The 22,456-nt window shown below is 39.8% G+C and overlaps 1 protein-coding gene across 1 annotated transcript; it reads right to left on the bottom strand.

Moving 5' to 3' along the window:
- Positions 1–1,335: 1,335 nt before the first annotated feature.
- On the bottom strand, positions 1,336–5,836 carry krtcap2 (keratinocyte associated protein 2). Its single transcript, XM_066683962.1, has 5 exons — positions 5,679–5,836; positions 3,882–4,036; positions 3,314–3,377; positions 3,145–3,211; positions 1,336–1,818 (listed from the first exon to the last, which is right to left on the bottom strand). The coding sequence occupies exons 1-5, from the start codon at positions 5,680–5,682 to the stop codon at positions 1,698–1,700; spliced, it is 411 nt and encodes a 136-aa protein (XP_066540059.1). The 5' UTR covers positions 5,683–5,836; the 3' UTR covers positions 1,336–1,697.
- Positions 5,837–22,456: the final 16,620 nt, after the last annotated feature.

The following is a 22,456-nucleotide window of genomic DNA, read 5'->3' as shown; positions in this document are numbered from 1 at the left end:
TCTCCCTGTGTCTGCGTGGGTTTCCTCCGGGTGACTGTCTGTGAGGAGTGTGGTGTGCTCTCTCTGCGTCTGCGTGGGTTTCCTCCAGGTGCTCCCGTTTTCTTTCCACGCTCCAAAAACACACGTTGGTAGGTGGATTGGTGACTCAAAAATGTCAGAATGTGTATGTCTGTGTTGCCCTGTGAAGAACTGGCGCCCCCTCCAGGGTGTATTCCCACCTTGTGCCCAATGATTCCAAGTAGGCTCTGGACACACCGCAGCTCTGAACTGGATAAGTGTATTCTGCTATTTTGATAATGCTCAATAATAAATGCAATAAAATAAATAAATAAAAGCAGTTTTATAAGTCACCCTGGACAAGAGCACCTGGTAAATGCTGTAAATGTATTGTTTGGACAGGGAATTATTTAATTGTGACTTCGTCCTGGCACATATTTAGACATTTTTAAATAAATAATGCGGTTGTGTTTAGTTATCTTGAGTGTACCAACTTAAATGGCATATATTAAAATGATTAAAACACCAGGACATTTGACACGTCGTCAAAACTATAATTTTGGCCGTGTGCAATAAGGGGGTAGTTATTACGCATTTACATGAGTAACTTTTATGACAGGTGCTGGTGTTAAGGGTTATTATACACTGGGCTGGATTTCCAGACTGAAATTAAACCTAATTCTTGAACATAAATATTTGTAATTTACATTCCACATTGGAACTACATTCCAGGTAGAGACTAGGCTTAAATCATGTCCAAGAATCACTAAATACACTTTAAAAAGAAATTAATAAAATGATTACATTTGACTTGATTATAACCAGTGCAGCTGAATTAATGTGAGGGCAGTTTTCATAAGTGCTTTTTGATTGTCATGGATACCAGAAGGGGCAGTGAAAATAAACAGAACTACTATATATTGCGTTGCTCCTGATTTAATTTTAGATTTAAAAGATTTCCTCTCAATCCTCATCACAAATGTTTGTTTAAATTGAAACTATATATCATTATTAACTTATATGGTTTATTATTTTTATTTAAGTCCCAGAATTGATAGTGATCTTATTGATATTAATTGATATGTAGAAGGTAGAAGGTTGAAATATACTGGAGTAGTCCTTTAATTAAATCCATGTGTTGCTGTTTTGAACTGTGTGCTATCACACACACGGACAAATACATGACTGAGGGTCGAAACTGAGTCTTATGATTCTCAGAAAACCCTAAGGCTGTTGGCTTACAAAGAAACCCATTACTGGTCTGTGCTTTTTTACTTGTCAGTGAAGATAAATATCAAATAAAAAAAACTACAGTGATTTTATATAGTTTTTGAGTGTTTTAATAATAAATTTTTTAACCAAAATACTTCAAATGCAGAACCAATTCACACAGCTCTTGGTATGAGAAGACTCATATTGATATTCCCAGTCAGTAGCCATTGTATGGCCAGATACACCCATGTGAACAAACATGATACAAACTACAATTGTATAAACATTCAAATATGACCGTTTATACCTTTCTCTTCTAGATTCTCAGCTGTAATTTTAGCGAGACTGGGGCATTAAAATATCTGGAAAACAATGGAATGTAGAAATCATAGAATTTGCCAACTTTTAAACATAACGTTAATGCAGCGCCACGTTATACACCCCTCTGTGTGAGACTGTTGTTGTTTGGACAATAAAGATACAGGGTTTTAGTTTTTCCTCTTGCCCTTGCTGGTGGTTTTTGCAGGTGTTGCCACAGGAACAGCTGCCTGGTAAAGAGCTGCAGAAACCTTGTTGATGTAGTAGAGAGCGAACAGTGAGAAAATCAAACTGTGAAGAAAAAGACAGGTACAAATGATTTAACAAATGCAATAATAAATGTAAAAACAAAAGGATGCTACTATTTGAGAAGATAGCAGTATACTAGCTTTTTTTCAGCCGTACAACTGTCTACACAGCCTAGTTACCAGGGTAGAGGCCCCTAGTGATAGTAAATACTCACTGCCGTATAAAAACAAGTTCATTTTTATTTATGCAAACCACAATGCACATTATTATTAGCAGCACATTTATAGTATCTAACTCAAGATGAGTAAGAAATTCGGTTGCTGATCTGAGCTGGTTAAATATGCTCGATAATATACAGCCAGAAATGATGTATATACAAAATGCCTGTTAGGGTCAACATTTTTGATGCCCTCAGGTCACAGCATCAGTTTTCAGAAATCTGACAAAGCAAATTTGCCTGGGACCATTTCTAAACTGCAATAAAAACTAAAATATATGATTTGTTAACACCCTTGAAGCTGACAAAGCCACAAAGAAAATATTTCCAATATAACAACTTAATTTTATTTTGTAAACACCTTAGAAATTGATACCTTCAACACACTCCAAAAAGGTTGGGGCAGAACTGAGGATACTAACTCTTAAAATTTTGCAAGTGCAATTCTGGCTTGATACACGTCTTCAGCTGCTCAGCAGCTTGTGGTCACCACTGCCTGACTCTCCCTCTGTTATGTGCCATAGGAGAAAGATTTGGAATGCAGGTAGGTCATGCATTCTGAGTTTATGAAGCCATGTTGTTGTAGCATGTACAGAAGGCCAAGCATTGTCTTGCTGAAATAATCATGGACTTCCCAGGAAAAGGTTTCTTCTTGATGGCAGCATATGTCTCTGTAAATACCCAATATTTGCTTCCACATCAATGGAAACGTCTCACATGTGCAAGTCACCCATGCCATGGTCATGATCTGATGCACCCCAAATACAACCTGAAAACATGGACTTCTCTGAACACAGCACAGGTATTTTACTGTTTAGACAATAAAATATATAAAGACAGTGCATTTATAAACATTTAATATTCACCTTACAGTGTGAAATGGTGAAAAGAGGAGTTTATTTGCAGGCATCAAATTAAAAACGTGATTATACTTGCAAAATACTTTCATGTTGGTTAGTGAAAACACTGGAAATATTTTCTTTGGACTTTTCTCAGTTCAAAAAAACAGATTCAAGGCATTTCATTTATTTAAAAACATAAAATAATCTGTCAATGCTGGTGTCAGTAGGTATCCACACAAATGAGCTTCTACATGATCTCTATATTTCTTTCTTGGAAACAATGACAGATGTTTTTTTTTGTACACTCACCATGTGGTGACACACACTCGATGTACCAAACCAGAGGCAAACAGCGACAGAAACAGGCATAAAAGAACTGAAATATAGAAAAGAAACTTATTATGACTATGTTTTATAATGATCAGCCATAATATAAACATGATCATGATCATTGTATGATTATCAGGTTATCACTCACCCTCTGGGAAGATTTTGGCCTGAAAACCTTTACCAAAGACAAGGTTCTCCAAATTATTGAAGGCCTAGCAGTGAAGGTTAAGGAGAAACAAAACTGAACCAATTCAACTCACACCACTCAATTTGATGTTTGTTTTTTGAATACATATGCTCTGAGCAACAGCACGCCAAAAACTAGATCAAAGGTCTATAGAGAACCTTTTTCTGGGTTCATACAATTTCAACCAAAGTGTTTATTCTTTAAGAAAAACCGAAAAGAAAAATCTATTAAAAATATTTTCTAGAAAACACTGTTGATGCATTCTAATTTAAATTAACTGACTGGGAAAAAGCAAAACGTATAATTATACTTTATTTCTATTTGTGTTTCAAAATTAATAAAATGTATAACAACCCTGGTTTGAACAGTACAGGTTTGATGAATATCTGGCCTTATGTATTGACTTTCAAAACCTCTACCAAAAATGCTTAGTATAATCTATTCACAGCTTTTAAAAAACTGCATGTGTGTTGAAAACTATCTGATCTCGTGTCAGTGAGGTAAGAAATCAAAATGTAAAGCAGGATACAGTGAGGGAGCAGACAAAGAGCACAGAGCCCAGGAAGCCTCCTAAGATGGTCAGCCATTCTGTGGACCCCAGCTGCCTGCTGAACATCTGCATACCCGCAAAGACCAGCACGGACAACAGACTGGACAACACAAGAGACGTTCCTGTATTTACAGCTGAGAGAGAGAGAGAGAGAGAGAGAGAGAGAGAGAGAGAGAGAATATATGACTAATCATTGCTGCAGCAACATTGTTTCCAGTGGTTGTTTATAGGCTACTGTGCGAATTCTTAACAATTCTAATGAAATTCTTTACTTAATCTCTTGTTTACATTTCTTGTGCTGCATGGAAAATGAGGAGAAGCAGCATCCATTGTGCACACTATTAGAAGGACAGACTCAAAGAAACAAAGAAGAAAATCCCATGGCCTCTTTGCAAAAAGAAGCCTCTGACTCATGCTCAGTCTACGTCCAAACGTTAGAAAACCACAACATTCCTTCTGAAATCTAGGCTATTTTCATGAGCATTTCTTCTTTGAAACTGCAGTGTTACAAAGACTCAAACGAGTGAATACGCCAGGGTTTCTTACTTGATGAAAGAAACCGTTCCCATCAACTAGCGGGGCCGTACTTTTGAGCTACAGGCCAGCAGCGGGACTAATGACATATTCATATATCTGCACATACTGAATGAAGGTGTGGTTACAGGGTTGTGTCTGAGGTACTTTTAAAAGGAACACTAAGAAAGATGGGCTCCACCTAGAGTTGCAGAGTGAAATTCACTTTAACAGCACTGTCCTGTAAATAAGGGGAGGGGGAGGAAGTGGGTGGTGTCTAAATGTTACATAATGAAGTTTCTGCTGTGCTGCTGTTACAGAGGCTTTATTCTCCCTATTACAGACCAGTAAAGTGTCACAGCATTTGAAGCTGTTATTTTACGGTAAAAACACTACCTAGTGTTGCTTTAAGTGATTGGACATTTTATTCTTGGGAGTAACTCCTAAATATCTTATTTTTATGAGATAATTTACTAGTGGTTTGAGAGAACTACTGACTTCAGGTATGATGTCAGATGATTAAAACTCATCTCAAAGGTATTGGAAGGAGCTCCATCACTTGACACATTTCCACTTAATTCAACACAGTTCAAGCTTAATTCAATCATTATAAGAGGTTTCTATAAATATTTTAAGATAATGTACTTCAATAGGTGTAAACAAAGTAATTCGTGATGTTCTGGTGTGACAAACTACTTCAGACGTAATTCAGAAAACATGAATGTGCAGATGTCCACAAACTTCTGGTCACTGTGTAGCGTCACTGTAGCTGTGTGCGGTATGGGACACGTCAGTGTTCTCACCTCTCTCTGTTCCGGCTGGAAACAGAGCTTATCAATAACTAAGACACTTGCAAAAACTATAAGGTTATAAAATATGCATTCACATTTATATTTTACGTTTTTCTAAGTAATTATTTCGTGCAGAAGACTTGACCCAACAAACCGCCTTGTTACACCACACCGAATTTATTAAATTAAGCATAAACGCTTCGCTTGTATTTAGCCTAGTATTACCAACCACAACTAGCAATTTAAAAAAAACAAATCTAACACCAGACAAACAATATTCAGCTTATAACAACATACCACACCATAAAAACCCGCATAGTTTGCAAACAAACTATGAATAATACATTTAGAATGACAGTAATCTCCGTTAATGGTCCACACTGCGACTGAATGTTAAGGTTGTTAGTTATCAAGTCGTGGGTTCCTTAAGATATTTCTAGTAAAATAAAGTGTAAGAAAAGTAAAATCGTACCCATCTTAATTCCCAAAACAAGACTGAAAGATAGCTTGGTCCAAGAAAATGGTTTATATCTCGGCTTCTTCCTCCACTCTCTACTTCTTGTGGAGCAGGATCTAGACTAAATGCTGTGAGCACTATTGCTGCCATCTACTGGTACAAATGAACTAAACACTGATAAAGGTGATGTGAATATACATCCATCCATTATCTGTAACCCTTATCCAGTTCAGGGTCGCAGTGGGTCCAGAGCCTACCTGGAGTCATTGGGCGCAAGGCGGGAATACACCCTGGAGGGGGCGCCAGTCCTTCACAGGGCAACACAGACACACACACATTCACTCACACTTACACCTACGGACACTTTCGAATCACCAGTCCACCTGCAACGTGTGTTTTTGGACTGTGGGAGAAAACCGGAGCACCCGGAGGAAACCCACGCGGACACGGGGAGAACACACCACACTCCTCACAGACAGTCACCCGGAGCGGGAATCGAACCCACAACCTCCAGGCCCCTGGAGCTGTGTGACTGTCACCCATTTGGCAGAACCATAAGTACATTTCACCTATTAAGACACAATTTGCAAACGTATTTTCACCCACTAAAACACATTTTGTACTCTGATGCACGTGGGTTGCATAATGTTAAGCACAGGTAGCAAAAGTGAAACTTAAATAAAGCACTGGTATCACAACTTAAACACAGCCACTCTAAATTGATCCCACATGTGACAGATGATGTGAAGAAACTAATATAAGCCAGTACAAGGGTCCCGGTGGTAGAAGTTTCCCTATGGATAGAAACAGAGGCAGAGTAAGGGGAAGGGGTGGAAGAAGAGGAGGGATGAGACGAATAATGATAATTTCAGGTGAAACACGAGCAACCATCATTGACCATGTTTTTGTTCATGGATTGACTATGAGGGAAGCAGGAATTCAAATTCAGCCCAACCATAGTCCGAACATTCAGTGAGGATAACAGGTAATTGCTTTATTAATGTCGTGTATGTTTACACTATGACTCAGTACAGATCTGTAAAAAGGTTTTTCATTACATGATTTTCCTAAAACATTTGTAAGCTTAGTGCTGCATGTCATATTTTGTAACGGCATGTTCTTTTGTAGAATCACAAGACTGCCACATTGCAGGGGAGGACGTCTATGTTGAACCCACAGAACCCATAAGAAAAAAAAAGAGGCAGTGTTAGAGTTAGGAAGGGTGAAAGGATGGAATGTAGACCGTGAAACAATAAAACAGGATGTTTGTTTCTTGGAGGGCTGCGTGGTGGTGCAACAATATGTGAGAGGAGTTTGGCCTGTTCTCTCTGTGTCTGCATGGGTTTCCTGCAGATGCTGAGTTTTCCGACAGTCCAAAAACAAATGTTTGTTGGTGGATTAGCTGTTCTAAATTTGCTTGTGTGTGTGTGGTGCCCTGTGATGGACTGGCACCCTGTCCAGTGTGTGTTCCTGTCCAGTGATTCCAGTCCTGGTAGGCTCCTGACCCACGGTGACTCCTGAAATGTATAAAGCAATTACAGTATATGAGTGAGTGAATGAGATTGGATTCTGGGGTGGAAGGAGTGAAATAACTCTATTATTTTACTCTAACATTCATTCCTTATCTGTAACTGCTTATGAAGTTTAGGGTGGCGGTGGGTCCGGAGCCTACCTGGAATCACTGGGAGCAAGGCAGGAACTCACCCTGGAGGGGGCGCCAGTCCTTCACAGGGTGACACACACTCACACATTCACACTATGGACACTGTTGAGTAGCCAATCCACCTTCCAACCTGTGTTTTTGGACCGTGGGAGAAAACAGAAGCACCAGAGGAAACCCAGGCGGATATGGGGGGAATGACACCCACCAAACTCCTTAAAAGCAGTAACCCGGAGCAGGGCTTGGACCCACGAACTCCAGGACCCTGGGGCTGTGTGACAGCGACACTACCTGCTGCACTACCATGCTGCCCACTTCTACCATGTTGTAACTATTTTGAACCAGGGTGGACTGCTCTTTGAATGAAGCAAAATACAGGACAGCAAAAATAAAAGATGGCGGTTCATATATGGAAGTTGGTCTTTATTTAGATTAAACTGCATGTAAATATTGCAGTGCAGTATCTGGTTTGTAAACACAGTGTTAGTTCTTCTCTAAATTTTAAATGTTAACCCTATGGACTCTATATATATAGCTATTTTGCTATTCCGTTTATTTGTCAGTGCCTCTTTCAGTTGCATTTAAACAGTAATTATGTGACATATTGAATATGGCTATGTTGTTTTATTTTCTAAAGAACCTTAGCTACTCAAATATGTAATCACTTGAGGTTTTCATGCTGACCAATAAATCAATTTTTTTATAAATTTGTCATGTTTTGACCAAAAATTTTACCTAGCGCCTGCTTTTTTTTTTCATATTTCTCAATGTACAGCCTTGAAATAATATTCCCACATCGGATATCTTGTCACAGATTGTTAGTGTGAGGTGTATTTTAGTTGAAAACATAAGCATTTTTGATGCACATTTATTACATTTGTCATATTACTGTGACAAAATAAATTTTTAGCATCAGACGGACATATTTTTCTTGATATTCTAAGCTCTGGGATGTATGACTGATAAAGTTCTGACAGTCACAGCAGGCCCAGACTTTCAGGAATTTAGTTCAGGGCAAATATGGACAATATCCCAACAAATAAAAAACATTTTGGTACTTTGGCAGTTTTCTCAGATGCTGATAATGTTTACAGTTATTATTATTATTATAATCTTTTTAAAAAATGATGAAATAATACTTGTTCATTTAGAAAACACACAATAAATAATTATTTAAGCTTTTTAGTTTATATTTGTTGTTCTAATCCAGTGTTATTTGATGTGAAACCTAAAAAAAACCTTGAAAAACTATAAATCAATAATAGAAATATGTTTTTGCTGATGACTCATATTTTTCTGCCCAGAGACAGCGTGGGTTTCTAACGGTATACGGAGCTCACAGAAGCATTGAGGGGTTAATTTATTATTATTATTTTAGCTTTCATTGTGTGTAACCGCATAACTGCTTATGAAGTTTAGGGTCGCGGTAGGTCCGGAGCTTACCCAGAGTCACTGGGCGCAAGGCAGGAACACACCCTGGACGGGGCGCCAGTTCTTCACAAGGTGACACACACTCACACATTCACTCACACACTCACACTTTTGAGTTGGCAATCGACCTACCTGTTTTTGGACTGTAGGTGGAAACCGGAGCACCCTGAGGAAACCCACACAGACACAGGGAGAACACACCACACTCCTCACAGACAGTCACCCGGAGGATACCCACGCAGACACAGGGAGAACACACCACACTCCTCACAGACAGTCACCCTGAGGAGACCCACACAGACACAGGGAGAACACACCACACTCCTCACAGACAGTCACCCGGAGGATACCCACGCAGACACAGGGAGAACACACCACACTCCTCACAGACAGTCACCCTGAGGAGACCCACGCAGACACAGGGAGAACACACCACACTCCTCACAGACAGTCACCCTGAGGAGACCCACACAGACACAGGGAGAACACACCACACTCCTCACAGACAGCCTGCACTGGGGTGAGTCATAAAAGGTTTATCAGAATATCCAGTCCAGTTTAGTCTGAAATTGTACATTACGTCACATGGGCAACGTTCACACAGCAGGCATGTGGTTCAAATTCAGGTTTTGTGACTATATGTGATTTTATATTTGGGGTTGTTCACATTTTCTTTGTAATGCATCATATTTCCTACATTATTCGAACATATTGCACTTCAAAACTCACCTCCCTGCGCAAAAGAACAGTGTGACACATGTTTATTGTTTTGGTGTTTAAAGATAGACGGCATCAAGGTTTCATTGACTTAAGTTTTTTCTGTTTTTATTTTCATTCACAGGTCCTCACAAATTGTTCAGGTGAATTAGAGTCCTTATATCCTTCAGCACAATTTTATTTCAAACCATATTTAGCCTTTTGTCTGTGATATTGTCTATTAACTGTGTCTTTGATGTTATGTCTTTTTTTGTTGTCTTTATTTTTACAGTCCTCTGTCCCACTCTTAAAGGTACTTTCTATTATCTACAAACTTACTATGATGTCCGGTTTGGGGTCAGAAAGCCTGGTTTTCAGGAAAAGGTTGTCAAGAAACCACTTATTGAGAATCTCACCAAATAATTTGTACATAACCCAGGCCCTGAGATGAATACAAACATATTCACAGTGGTTTGATGTGAAATGGTTAATTGGATACGTACACAATGTTCATATTTACAATTCAGTCAGAAGAGAGTCAATAGTTTGAGACCAATTCAAGTGAAATGTAAATCTGATTAAAAATAATAGTTTAATCCACGGAGAGAGAGCTCTCATCTCACACTTGAGTTGAATCCCAAAAGGCGCATTATTCCCCCTGTAGTGCACCATGTTGTTGATGTAACTATAAAAGCAGGGTGTTAATGACTGACTAATATGAGACAATTTTTATTTAGCCATAAACTGCATGATTCTGTCCAGATTTAAAGGAGTGTACACTATGTAGGGAGCAGGTAGAAATTTAGGACTCTGACAGAAGTGTGTTTCTTGTTATGGCAAGTTGTAGATACCAAGAGGCTACATTTGATGTTACACTTGTCAGGGAAAGCTACCACAAATTCAGCCCCTCCACCCCACGGCTAATCTCATGAAGATGACCAGCTGTATGAAGCAAAAATGGGTTCATCTGGAGGTAACGTGTTGTGTGTTGCGCTTTAAGAAGGAAAATGTAAAAAGTGAGAACAGGGAAACTCCACCCAGACAGGACTTGAAGCCAAGATTCCAGCGCTAAGAGGCAAATGTGCTAATCACCAAGCCACTGTGCTGCCCACATGAATCCACACGCTTTTATTGTCACGCCTCACATTCACAACCATCAGCAGCTGAATAGAAGGGAATTAGTGCTGTGTTTCACACTATTATCATTATACACTAATTGATTTTATATTTTTACAGTGCTGCTGAACCAGGGGTCACAAATACAGCCAGGGGTCACAAATACAGCCAGGGGTCACAAATACAGCCAGGGGTCACAAATACAGCCAGGGCTCACAGATATTTTATTTACTCTCCATAACCACCACTGAATTTAAACAACACACAATCCATAAAACAATCTGTTTTAAATCAAATCTAAAATGTAATTCTTGTTAAAATGTGAAAAAGGTTGAGGGGGAAGGGACTGCTGTAGGAAGTGCTAAAGAATAGCGAAAGTCAAAAGCCAGTTTTGAATCTTCCACACTTTTGTTTAGTTTTTAATTTTAACAGCACTATTTAATTATACTGTTGATGACAGTAAAATAGTGTTTTTTTGTTGTATTTTTTTAGCCTCACAACACCAGTGAGGAGAGCAGGAAGTTACCATAGGTCACCATTCCATCATGTAACTAAGGCGACACCACCGTGACTAGACTTATTTTCTACAAGTCTCTGACTTTTTCAATGCATATTTGAACACAATTATCCTAATCTTCCACCACTGGAATAATTACTCTTTATATATCTCTGGTTTATTCTGTTCATAAAGATGTACACTGTGTCCAAGTTGCAGGGGAAAATATTATATATTAAAAAAAACAAAACAAAACCACCTTTCCCTTTTAAAGGCCACAGAGATGTGATCGGATTCAAAACCCAGCACTAAAACATTTTCCTACAAACCCCACACAGAGAGTGAGCCGAGAGCAGGACTGAACCCTGGACCTCCTAGAAGCCATCAAGCTGCCCTTCATGAAATTATTTGTATACAAATCACTGTGTCAGGTAGTGTTACTATCACACAGCTCCAGGTTCCAGAGGTTGTGGGTCCAAGCCCCGCTCCAGGTGACTGTTTGTGAGGAGTGTGGTGTGTTCTCCATGTGTCTTTGTGGGTTTCCTCCAGGTGCTCTGATTTCCTCCCACAGAACACATGCTGGTAGGTGGACAGACCAGGCAAAACTGTCGGTAGCTGTGACTGTGTGAGTGTGTAGTGCCCTGTGATGGACTGGCACCCTGTCCAAGGTGTATGGGTAGGGGTAGGCTCCGAAATAACTGAACAGAATAAGTAGGCAGAAAATGAATGAAGTAATTCATTATTAAGTTTGATAATAATAAAGTGTGCAGCATGGAGAAAAACAGCTTGTTTCAGCTTAAATTCCAAGCTGGTTTTAGCTGGAGTTTACACTGCAGGCTGTAGGAAGCATGAGAAAATGTTCTGGATATTTCAGGGCATATTGTCACTCCATTGTGAGCAATGAAATCACATCATTTTGACCTTATTCTCTGACCTGAACCTGGCTACAATATCCTGTAACGTTAATGAGCTGATACACATAAAGACTACCAACGACAAAACAGCTAGCTTCTCTCTCTCTAATTCAAACAGTGAATATTGGTTGATTGGCAGTCTGCCACATTAGCTATTACCTACCTAAGAACAACAACATTAAAAAAAAAATCTGTGCCTGTGTTGCTCGCTTTTTCCTTTTTGTACAGTTGTGTGTGTGTGTGTGTGTGTGCACACGCGATCAGCTGAGTAGTGGTTCATTCCATTTGCAAGGCAAGTACGTGCTGTATTTTCTTTGTTAAATATTATGTTGTAACATTTTTTTTTCTGTTTATCACATACAAAACTGTAGCTTTTATTTTTACCTATTTTTTCTACAGGAACAACAACAATTAATTTTACTCCTATTTTAGGTGTGCTGGGACTAAATTCACCTACAGCACCCCTAAAAAAAAGCGAACATGTCTATGGTAGGCAGAGCCGTCACAAGTAGAGGTGGGCGATACCAGGAATTTTGGTATCGATCCAATACCAAGTAAATTCAAGGCCAGTATTGCCGATATCGATACCGATACTTTTTAATATTTAAGCTTCATAGATTCAAAAGACCTAGGATAGCATTTCACCAAACATTGTACGTGACCAAAAAATACTTTTTTATTATCACAATCAACATTTTTGTTTAGAAACAATGGAACAGCAACAAAACAAAGTTTGCCTTAACATTAGAAAAATAAATATTTTTTGGAGGTAGAAAAGGAGAAACCCAATACAAAATAAAATAAAAATTCTCCCCTCACTACACATCTTTTCTAGTTCTTTCTTTGTTTCTTTCTTTTTTCAACTAGAATTGTTCTTAGGAAAAAAAAGAACTTCCTTTCAGTGCATTAAGGTTTTACAAACCTTGGAGTGTACAAAATATCACTCAACACAACAAGAGGGCTGACAAACCACAATAGAACAACATTAACACACCACAACAAACACTGTAAACAGTTTCAAACTAATTCTGTTTTTCAAGTCGAACAATACAATAAAATAATTCAAAAATAAGGAATTTCTTCCCTTCAGTGCACTTCTATACATTTTTCATAAATAAAGTGTGTAAAAATATAACTAATTATAAGCTAATTAAAAAACAACAAAAAAGCTAAATAAAATAAAAAAGCTAATTAATCCTCTTCCTGCTGAGGAGTACTCCTCCTACGGTCATGTGTCGACTCAAACAGTTTTGGGACGTTAAGCTCAGCCTGCCCCGACGAGAAGGGTATCTCTGCAGGCCGGAGGCAGCTCCAAGTGGGAGGTACAGCTCCAAGTGAGCGCGGAAGAACATTTTAAGCACGACTCAAGCACGTCGCTGGCTTCGAGATATGTAGTTGTCGTAAAGGCTCTGGAGACGACCCAGAGGCTAAATAAACTTTTTTATTTGTTTTTAAAAACAGGGCTGATATGGAGCTGTTTCTGAAAGCTTGTGTCGATGAGCAGGGTCTCAGGGTCAATGCGATGTTTGTGGTTACGCCATGCCCCTCACCCCAGAATTTTCTTAAGTCATGTAAACTGGACTGTAGGCCCCTCACCTCAATTCTTAAGGCACAGAGACTAGACTGCAGGGCACCTTGTACACCACAGTTCAGACAATGTGTATAGTTTGATACTTTTAGAAACCTAGGCTGTCTGGTTAACTGTGACGTCCTGCTTTGTGTAAAATGCCCTGCACAAAATAGGTATCCTAGTTATTTTCTTTGTTCTAACAAATTTCCATAACTAATGCAGCTGAGATTGCTCTGTTTGAGCATTGTTTGGAAGTTTAAGAGAATGTCAGTGAGTTCTTTGGGATATTGTGTTAGATTATTGTGTATTTTGTAGCACAGCTGTATGCCTGGGGACCATGTAATAACTTTTGTTTTCAGTGTTAATATTGTACCTTGTAAACACTGAGTACATTATATGGAGTACATTTTCAGCATTATGTGACTTACAGACTTGTTTGTGTTTGGATTAATATGTGAAATTCCTGCAATAAAAAGAGAATAACCATTTAACTGAGACCACATGTACTGAGAATGATAATGTTTGCTTACATATAGGCTACTACTCACTTACTGACAAGAGACATGACAGTAAATATGGGTTCATCAGCACAGCTCAGTGCTGGGGTGCTATATATTCCTCGCCTGGCATTAGGTTCATGTTTCTCTACTCCAGAGAATCCAGTTCTATTGTCAGTATTTCTCTACAGGGATCAGAGAGGCAGTGTGTGCACATCTGTGTTAGTAACGGTTGCAACTTAATGTAGAATATATTCAATACAAATTTGTCCTCAAATATTTGTACATATGGTGTATTTCTGAAATAAATTAAACTGAATAAATGAACTATATTAAAATAAATGGATAGCCCTTCGGCCGGCACGGTAGTGCGGCAGGTAGTGATGCAGTCACACAGCTCCAGGTTGTGGGTTTGAGCCACACTCCATGTGACGGTCTGTGAGGAGTTGAATTAGATAAGCAGTTCAGACAATGAATGAATGAATGATAGTCCTTCTACAAATTCACATGCACAATCCAGGTAAGAAGAAAGGGAGTCTTTCTGACAGTCTAAGCCAGTGTTATCCAATTCTGCTCCTATTCTACCTGTTCATACAAACTTGATTCAACTAATTTTGTGAGTAGGGTGTTCCAGGACCTGGTTCTGATGCCAAATCAAAGCATGTGTGATCATCTGAACACAAAGAGTAATACATAATACTCTACAACAAGGACATACTTCTATAAAGAATCATTTAAAACCAATCAAAGGAACTAGATGAAGTACAGTGAACTTCTCTGAATGTCTATTTATATTCTTAATTGAGCCAAATTTCCTGAAAGGGTGCACCACTATCTTGGAATTCATTAAACCATAACTACATTACAGTGAATTTCCCTCTTATTAAGTTCACCTAACTTGTAGCTACATGCACTGACTCTATTGTCATAAACACCCACCATGACTGATTATTTGCAAATTATTAGCACCATTTCTCCCATGTCCATTAATGGAAAGGAGCTCCTTTAAATATTTATTTCAATAGTGGGCCATAAGTGTTATCTAAGGGTTTACACATTTAAACTGATTATAATCCAACACTGTGCTGAGTACAAAATAAATAATACAGTCCTATAATTCTGTAATCTAATCAAAAATAATGATTGTAGACATGAGAGACCTAATGGATTTCATAAGTTTGCAGTTCACCCCATAATCAGATTTCCAAAAATATATAATTGAAATATCAGAAGTGCTATGTATTTCGTTTTCACTGAAACGTAATATTTTAAACTACAACTAGTAGAGGGCACCTAGTTCTGTTGGAGATAAACTATGCCTTTTTTTCAAAACACAAAGGCTGCATTTCCTACATTCGCCTTCCCACAAAACATCTAAATCCCCCACTTTCTGGTTTCTACCCACTTGCTGCGTACGCCCCTCCCACTTGCTGGTTTCCGGGACTCCGGCCTGCAGAGATATGTACTTGTGGGGCACCGACCACTCAGAGCTCTCCACGTGTCGACTCCAGGAGAGCTCTGAGTGGTCGGGGCAGGCTGAGTTTAACGCCCCCAAAACTGTTTGACAGTGCAGCGCCTCTTTTTCAGTCTGAGAGTAGACTGGCGAATCCGCGTCAGTGGGTCCGGGACAAGAGAAGCGATTTTAACAGCAGCGACAAGACCCACGAAGATGAGCTCCAAGATCTATACGGGTTTTCTTCACACAGGTGACAGCTACATTTCACATTTACACTCGCTACAGTTTAACGGTCAAATCGGGATCTGTTTGTCCAGTTGCGAGTTTATACGTATTCAGAAATCTTGTTTATTTAATTCAGCGATTATGATGGTGTCCCACGAACAGATTAGACTACATTCTCTCTCTCTCTCTCTCTCTCTCTCTCTCTCTCTCTCTCTCTCTCTCTCATTCTCTCACTCTCTCTCATTCTCTCACTCTCTCTCATTCTCTCACTCTCTCTCTCTCTCTCTCATTCACTCTCTCTCTCTCATTCACTCTCACTCTCACACACACACAGATAGAGAGAGAGAGAGAGGCGGTGGCCAGGAGAAGAATCAAAGAACAGGAAAACACAGTGAGAGAGACGTGGAGGGTTGTTACTTTTGAGAGAGGCAGTGTTGGAGAGTTATTAAGTGTGTGCTCCTGGTCCCAGTAGGTTGACCCACGATGACCCCTGACTGGATAAAGCAGTTACAGTAAATGAGTGAGTGAATGAAAGAGATTGGGTTCTGGAGTTTAAGGAGTGATAATAACATTTTACTCAAACACTCATTCATGGGCGGGGGTGGCAAGACACCAAACTCCCCAGAGACAGTAAACCGGAGTGGGACTCGAACCCACAACCCCAAGACCCCGGGGCCGTGTGACAGCGACACTACCTGCTGCGCCACCGTGCTGCACATATTCCCCATGTTCTTTGAATGAAGTAAAATGCAGGACAGCTGTATCATAAAAATGAATGATGACAGTTCATATACGGAAGTGGGTCTCCTTAACACAGTGTTAGTTCTTCTCGAAATATTAAATGTTGATTTATTTTTGTTGTTTTAGCTTGGTCTTTATTTGATACCACAATAACTATTGTCATTTTTCTGTGCAGTTTTTGTCACAGCTCTCATCCTCTGCCGCTGGTTATTCCTTGCTGAAGCAAGTAGCCAGTGTTTTGCAAAGTCAAATCATAATGGGACGTTTTCCTTCTTCCTGAATCACAGTATACAGCACTGCCCAACTTACAGCTGGAATATGAATGTGAGTAGCCGACATATGTGTATAAGAATAACATCTGCACATGTTATTGGTGATGTAACTCATATATCCAAAGTTTGTTGGCACACAGTGGAGCAGCTGAACATGAGCATAAAATCACCACGCCTAATGCTAACCATGGGGAGATCCTCCAGTTTTAATGCCTAACCTCTGTAATGCTTTTTTGGCTGAATTCCAGCAGCTTCTTACACATGTAGAAACATGCATATGTATACATGTTACATGTATATCTAGAATAGGAGAAGAGATTTTTTTTTTTTCAGTAACATGATCCTATGCCCCTAGAAGCAATTATTCATTCATTCATTGTCTGTAACCCTTATCCAGTTCAGGGTCGCAGTGGGTCTGGAGCCTACCCGGAATCACTGGGCGCAAGACAGGAACACACCCTGGAGGGGGCGCCAGTCATTCACAGGGCAACACACACTCACACATTCAGTCACACTTTTGAGTCACCAATCACCACCTATCAACATGTGTTTTTGGACTGTGTGAGGACACTCCTCACAGACAGTCACCCGGAGGAAACCCACGCAGACACGGAGAACACACCACACTCCTCACAGACAGTCACCCGGAGGAGACCCATGCAGACACAGGGAGAACACACCACACTCCTCACAGACAGTCACCCGGAGGAAACCCACGCAGACACAGAGAGAACACACCACACTCCTCCTTTGAACATGTGGTCTGTTTGTGTGTCTTTAGGGAACAGTGTACGCCAATGAAGTCCATTTCATCAACACGTTTGTGGAGAGCTGTGGCCCTCATTTCTGCACCTTTTACTCTTGTTTTGGAAACATCACACACAAAAATGCCTGCACTGGGGTGAGTCATAAAAGGTTTATTAGAATATCCAGTCCAGTTTAGTCTGAAATTGTACATTACGTCACATGGGCAACGTTCACACAGCAGGCATGTGGTTCAAATTCAGGTTTTGTGACTATATGTGATTTTATATTCGGGGCTGTTCACATTTTCTTTGTAATGCATCATATTTCCTACATTATTCGAACATATTACACTTCAAAACTCACCTCCCTGCGCAAAAGAACAGTGCGACACACGTTTATTGTTTTGATGTTTAAAGATGAGACGGTGTCAAGGTTTCATGAACTTAAGTTTTTTCTGTTTTTATTTTCATTCACAGGTCCTCACCAATTGTTCAGGTGAGTTAAAGTCCTTATATCCTTCAGCACAATTTTATTTCAAACCATATTTAGCCTTTTGTCTGTGATATTGTCTATTAACTGTGTCTTTGATGTTATGTCTTTTTTTGTTGTCTTTATTTTTACAGTCCTCTGTCCCACTCTTAAAGGTACTTTCTATTATCTACAAACTTACTATGATGTCCGGTTTGGGGTCAGAAAGCCTGGTTTTCAGGAAAAGGTTGTCAAGAAACCACTTATTTTAAGTGTGTGGTTTTCCTCCCAAACCTCGGATCTATTAAATACCCACAGATCAAAAGGTTTTCCATCCTGAGCCTCTTTAACAGGGAATTAATTTGTACATAACCCAGGCCCTGAGATGAATACAAACATATTCACAGTGGTTTGATGTGAAATGGTTAATTGGATACATACACAATGTTCATATTTACACTTCAGTCAGAAGAGAGTCAATAGTTTGAGACCAATTCAAGTGAAATGTAAATCTGATTAAAAATAATAGTTTAATCCACAAGGAGAAAGCTCTCATCTCACACTTGAGTTGAATCCCAAAAGGCGCATTATTCCCCCTGTAGTGCACCATGTTGTTGATGTAACTATAAAAGCAGGGTGTTAATGACTGACTAATATGAGACAATTTTTATTTAGCCATAAACTGCATGATTTTGTCCAGATTTAAAGGAGTGTACACTATGTAGGGAGCAGGCAGAGATTTAGGACTCTGAGAGAAGTGTGTTTCTTTATTTGACGTTACACTTGTCAGGGAAAGCTACCACAAATTCAGCCCCTTCACCCCACACCTAACTCCTAGGGATTCTTAAAAAAAGGAAACCTGGGATTCCCCTGGTGAGAGGCAACTTCAACCGAGGGTAGGCCCCGCCACTAAACTGGAGTTTGAATTTGTTTCTCCCCAGGGGAGTCTCAAGTGTCAGAGTGTGGAGTTCCATAAAGTCCAGGGCTGGATCTGTGACAGCACAAGCAGACCAGTGGGATGGCAATGACAACAAGGTCCTCAAGTGAAGTCAGTCAAACCAAATAAATGTGTGTTTTGTCTTTTCCCACAGAACATACCACGCCAGCTGCTTTAGATCATGGTTCTATTGTAGGAATTGCTGCTGTGATTCTCTTTATCCTCGGTGCTCTCTGCACAGCTGTGTATAAGAGAGAGAAACTGAAGAAGTAAGAGCCTAACTCAATTTATATATAGATATATATTTTGTATTTTTAAAAAGGACATTTTCTCATTGTTTGAGATTAATCAGATTACACAGACCTTTCTCAAAATAATGACATTCATTCATTGTCTGTAACCACTTATCCTGTTCATGGCAGGAACACACCCTGGAGGGAGCACCATTCCTTCACCAGGGCGACAGACACTCACACTTTCAATTACACACTTACACCTATGGACACTTTTGAATCACCAATTCACTGTGTGTTTTTGGAGCCTGGGAGGAACCCGGAGCACCTGGAGGAAACCCACGCAGACACAGGGAGAACACACCACACTCCTCACAGACAGTCACCTGGAGGAAACCCACGGAGACACAGGGAGAACACACCACACTCCTCACAGACAGTCACCTGGAGGAAACCCACGGAGACACAGGGAGAACACACCACACTCCTCACAGACAATCACCCGGAGGAAACCCACGCAGACACAGGGAGAACACACCACACTCCTCACAGACAGTCACCCGGAGGAAACCCACACAGACACAGGGAGAACACACCACACTCCTCACAGACAGTCACCCGGAGGAAACCCACACAGACACAGGGAGAACACACCACACTCCTCACAGACAGTCACCCGGAGGAAACCCACGCAGACACAGGGAGAACACACCACACTCCTCACAGACAGTCACCGGAGGAAACCCACGCAGACACAGGGAGAACACACCACACTCCTCACCGACAGTCACCGGAGGAAACCCACGCAGACACAGGGAGAACACACCACACTCCTCGCAGACATTCACCCGGAGGAAACCCACGGAGACACAGGGAGAACACACCACACTCCTCACAGACAATCACCTGGAGGAAACCCACGCAGACACAGGGAGAACACACCACACTCCTCACAGACAATCACCTGGAGGAAGCCCACGCAGACACAGGGAGAACACACCACACTCCTCACAGGTCCCTGGAGCTCTGTGACTGCGACACTTCCTGCTGTGCCACCATGTCACTTTAAAATAATAACATGAATGCCCTTAATAATAAAAAACAATGTCAGGGTCCATTGTTAGGGTGCATTTTTATTTCTAGTGTGGCTGTTGTTCTGTGGGTGAATATAATATGAAATGTTTTCATATCTGCAGGTATTTGTGGTAGCTGAGAGATGCCTGTTGCAGAAATAGCTACACGAGGCCCAAATGAATGATTGAAATGGCTCTTCCTGGTGCTCCAAATTACGAGGCTTAAAAAAGGAATTGTTTTCATTCGTTCATTTCTTTATTATAACCACTTCATTCTGAGTAGTCAGTCTTACCTCACTCATACACACCAAATTCCCCTGAGAGTGTTAATTTAACACTGGTGAACTGGTTTTGTCCAACCAAGGCTGTCTGTAATATGAACCCCCAGAAACTTAGTGCTTTTAACAGATTCCACCGTACTGCCGCGGATTACGAGTGGAGTGTGGGCCGTGTGTTTTCTCCTGAAGTCAACTGTGATTTATTTTGTTTTGTTGACATTCAGTAACAGGTTGTTGTTGTCACACCAGTCCACCAGTTGGTTCACTTCATGTCTATAGGCCACCTCATCATTGTTGTTAACTTGATGATATGGTTAGAACCGTACTTTGAGCAACAGTCGTGAGTCTTCAGTGTAAACAACAGGGGACTCAAAACACAGCCCTGAGGAACCCCAGTGTTCGTGCTGGTACTTTGAGAGGTATTCTTTCCCACTCTTACTGTCTGGGGTCTATCGGAGAGAAAGTCCAATATCCAGTTGCATAGCGGTGTGTTGATGCCTATATTTGTGAGCTTCATGTTCTCCACGACCTTAAAAGTTTTGCAGTGTTAATTACAGCACCGATACGGAACCAAACTTTTGATGTTTTTATATTGTCTAGTACTCATTTAAACTACACCAGTAGTCTAAAGGTTGCTTACTATTTCATTCCACCAAAATGGCATGATTATTCCCAAGTTTTAAGTACATTAAGTTCTTTGACGTTTTAGTTCCGCCTTAAATGCTGCCAGTGTTACAGGCCTTAAACAGTGAAGCAGTTACAGGCACTGGACAAGAGTACTGTATAATTTATTGTGACTTATTGTGACTTATTGTGAGTTAAGTTGCTAACTAAGTGTTCATCATGTTTCTCATTTTAATTTAATATGTTTGTGTGTGTGTGTGTGTGTGTGTTAGCGATTTTCTCTTCTTGCATTTATGTGTTGCATTCATTTCTCTAAGCACCTGACACTCAGAAAACGTCAGAGCCAAATATTTAAACCAAATGGTGACTTTTGGAAAAGGAGGTGTTATACATTTACAATCACGTTAACCTCACTTCATTTTGTAGCCTGTTTAAATTAATTGTAATTATTGGTTCCTGGTTTAGCAACAATTCTTTAAAGGAACACAAGTACAGCACAGTGGAACATGATTCTGATGCTAGAATTTTATGGTAAAAATATTCCGTAGCGTTCCTTTAAAGCTTTTTCCATAGGGTTGTTGTATACGGTAGCACAAGTTTAGGTATCATATAAAGGGAAAAAAAAATTATATATATATAATTTTTTTTTAAATGAAACCTAACGTCAGCAAACGTATAATGTTTACAGTTTAAGCAATATGAACAACAGTTATTTTAATAAAAAGTGTCTATCAGCATGAATAGAAATTGTTTGTTCTCCTTTGCAATGTGATTAAAATTCAACTGTGAGAATATTCCTGAGGTCGTATGCTGGATGAAATTTCCCTTTCATACTGTTGGGTTTTAATGTCTCAATATGAAGGCTTCATATGTTCATGTCTGGTGGGGATACAGAATTATGTATTATATATATATTTATTTATTAAAAATTTGTGCTGTTATTACTTGCACTGCATTTTTGTATTTATTACATTCCCTTTTTTACATTTTTGCTCAATGGTTTTGTTCTGTCGTACAGTAACAGCAATTATTTTGTGATTTCTAGTCAAATTTCTTATAAATGTAAGTTAATATTAAAAGATTTGTGGGTTTGGTCCTTGTTAGGCTCAGGTCATAAAACGTTTTAAAATTCGCATTCACACAGCACATGAAATTCACATCAGGTTTTCTGACCACTTCTATTTTTATTTTTATTTATTATTATTATACGTTGTTCAGTGACAACACTAAAAATGGACATTTTTAATTTACTTAATTGTTTTTTGTTAGGGCGGCACGGTGGCGCAGCAGGTAGTGTTGCAGTCACACAGCTCCATGGGCCTGGAGGTTGTGGTTTTGATTCCCGCTCCGGGTGACTGT

The sequence above is a fragment of the Hoplias malabaricus genome, chromosome 10 (genome assembly GCF_029633855.1).
Source record: "Hoplias malabaricus isolate fHopMal1 chromosome 10, fHopMal1.hap1, whole genome shotgun sequence".
NCBI classification, from domain to species: Eukaryota; Metazoa; Chordata; class Actinopteri; order Characiformes; family Erythrinidae; genus Hoplias; species Hoplias malabaricus.
This window is presented reverse-complemented; position numbering and strand designations above follow the sequence as displayed.

Bases quoted from the DNA above. Each gene is read 5' to 3' on its own strand.
- krtcap2 (XM_066683962.1), bottom strand. The intron at 3,212-3,313 runs GTGAGTGATAAC...TCTATATTTCAG, and splicing joins GGCCAAAATCTTCCCAGAGG to TTCTTTTATGCCTGTTTCTG. The intron at 1,819-3,144 runs GTGAGTGTACAA...TTTTCTTCACAG, and splicing joins CGAGTGTGTGTCACCACATG to TTTGATTTTCTCACTGTTCG.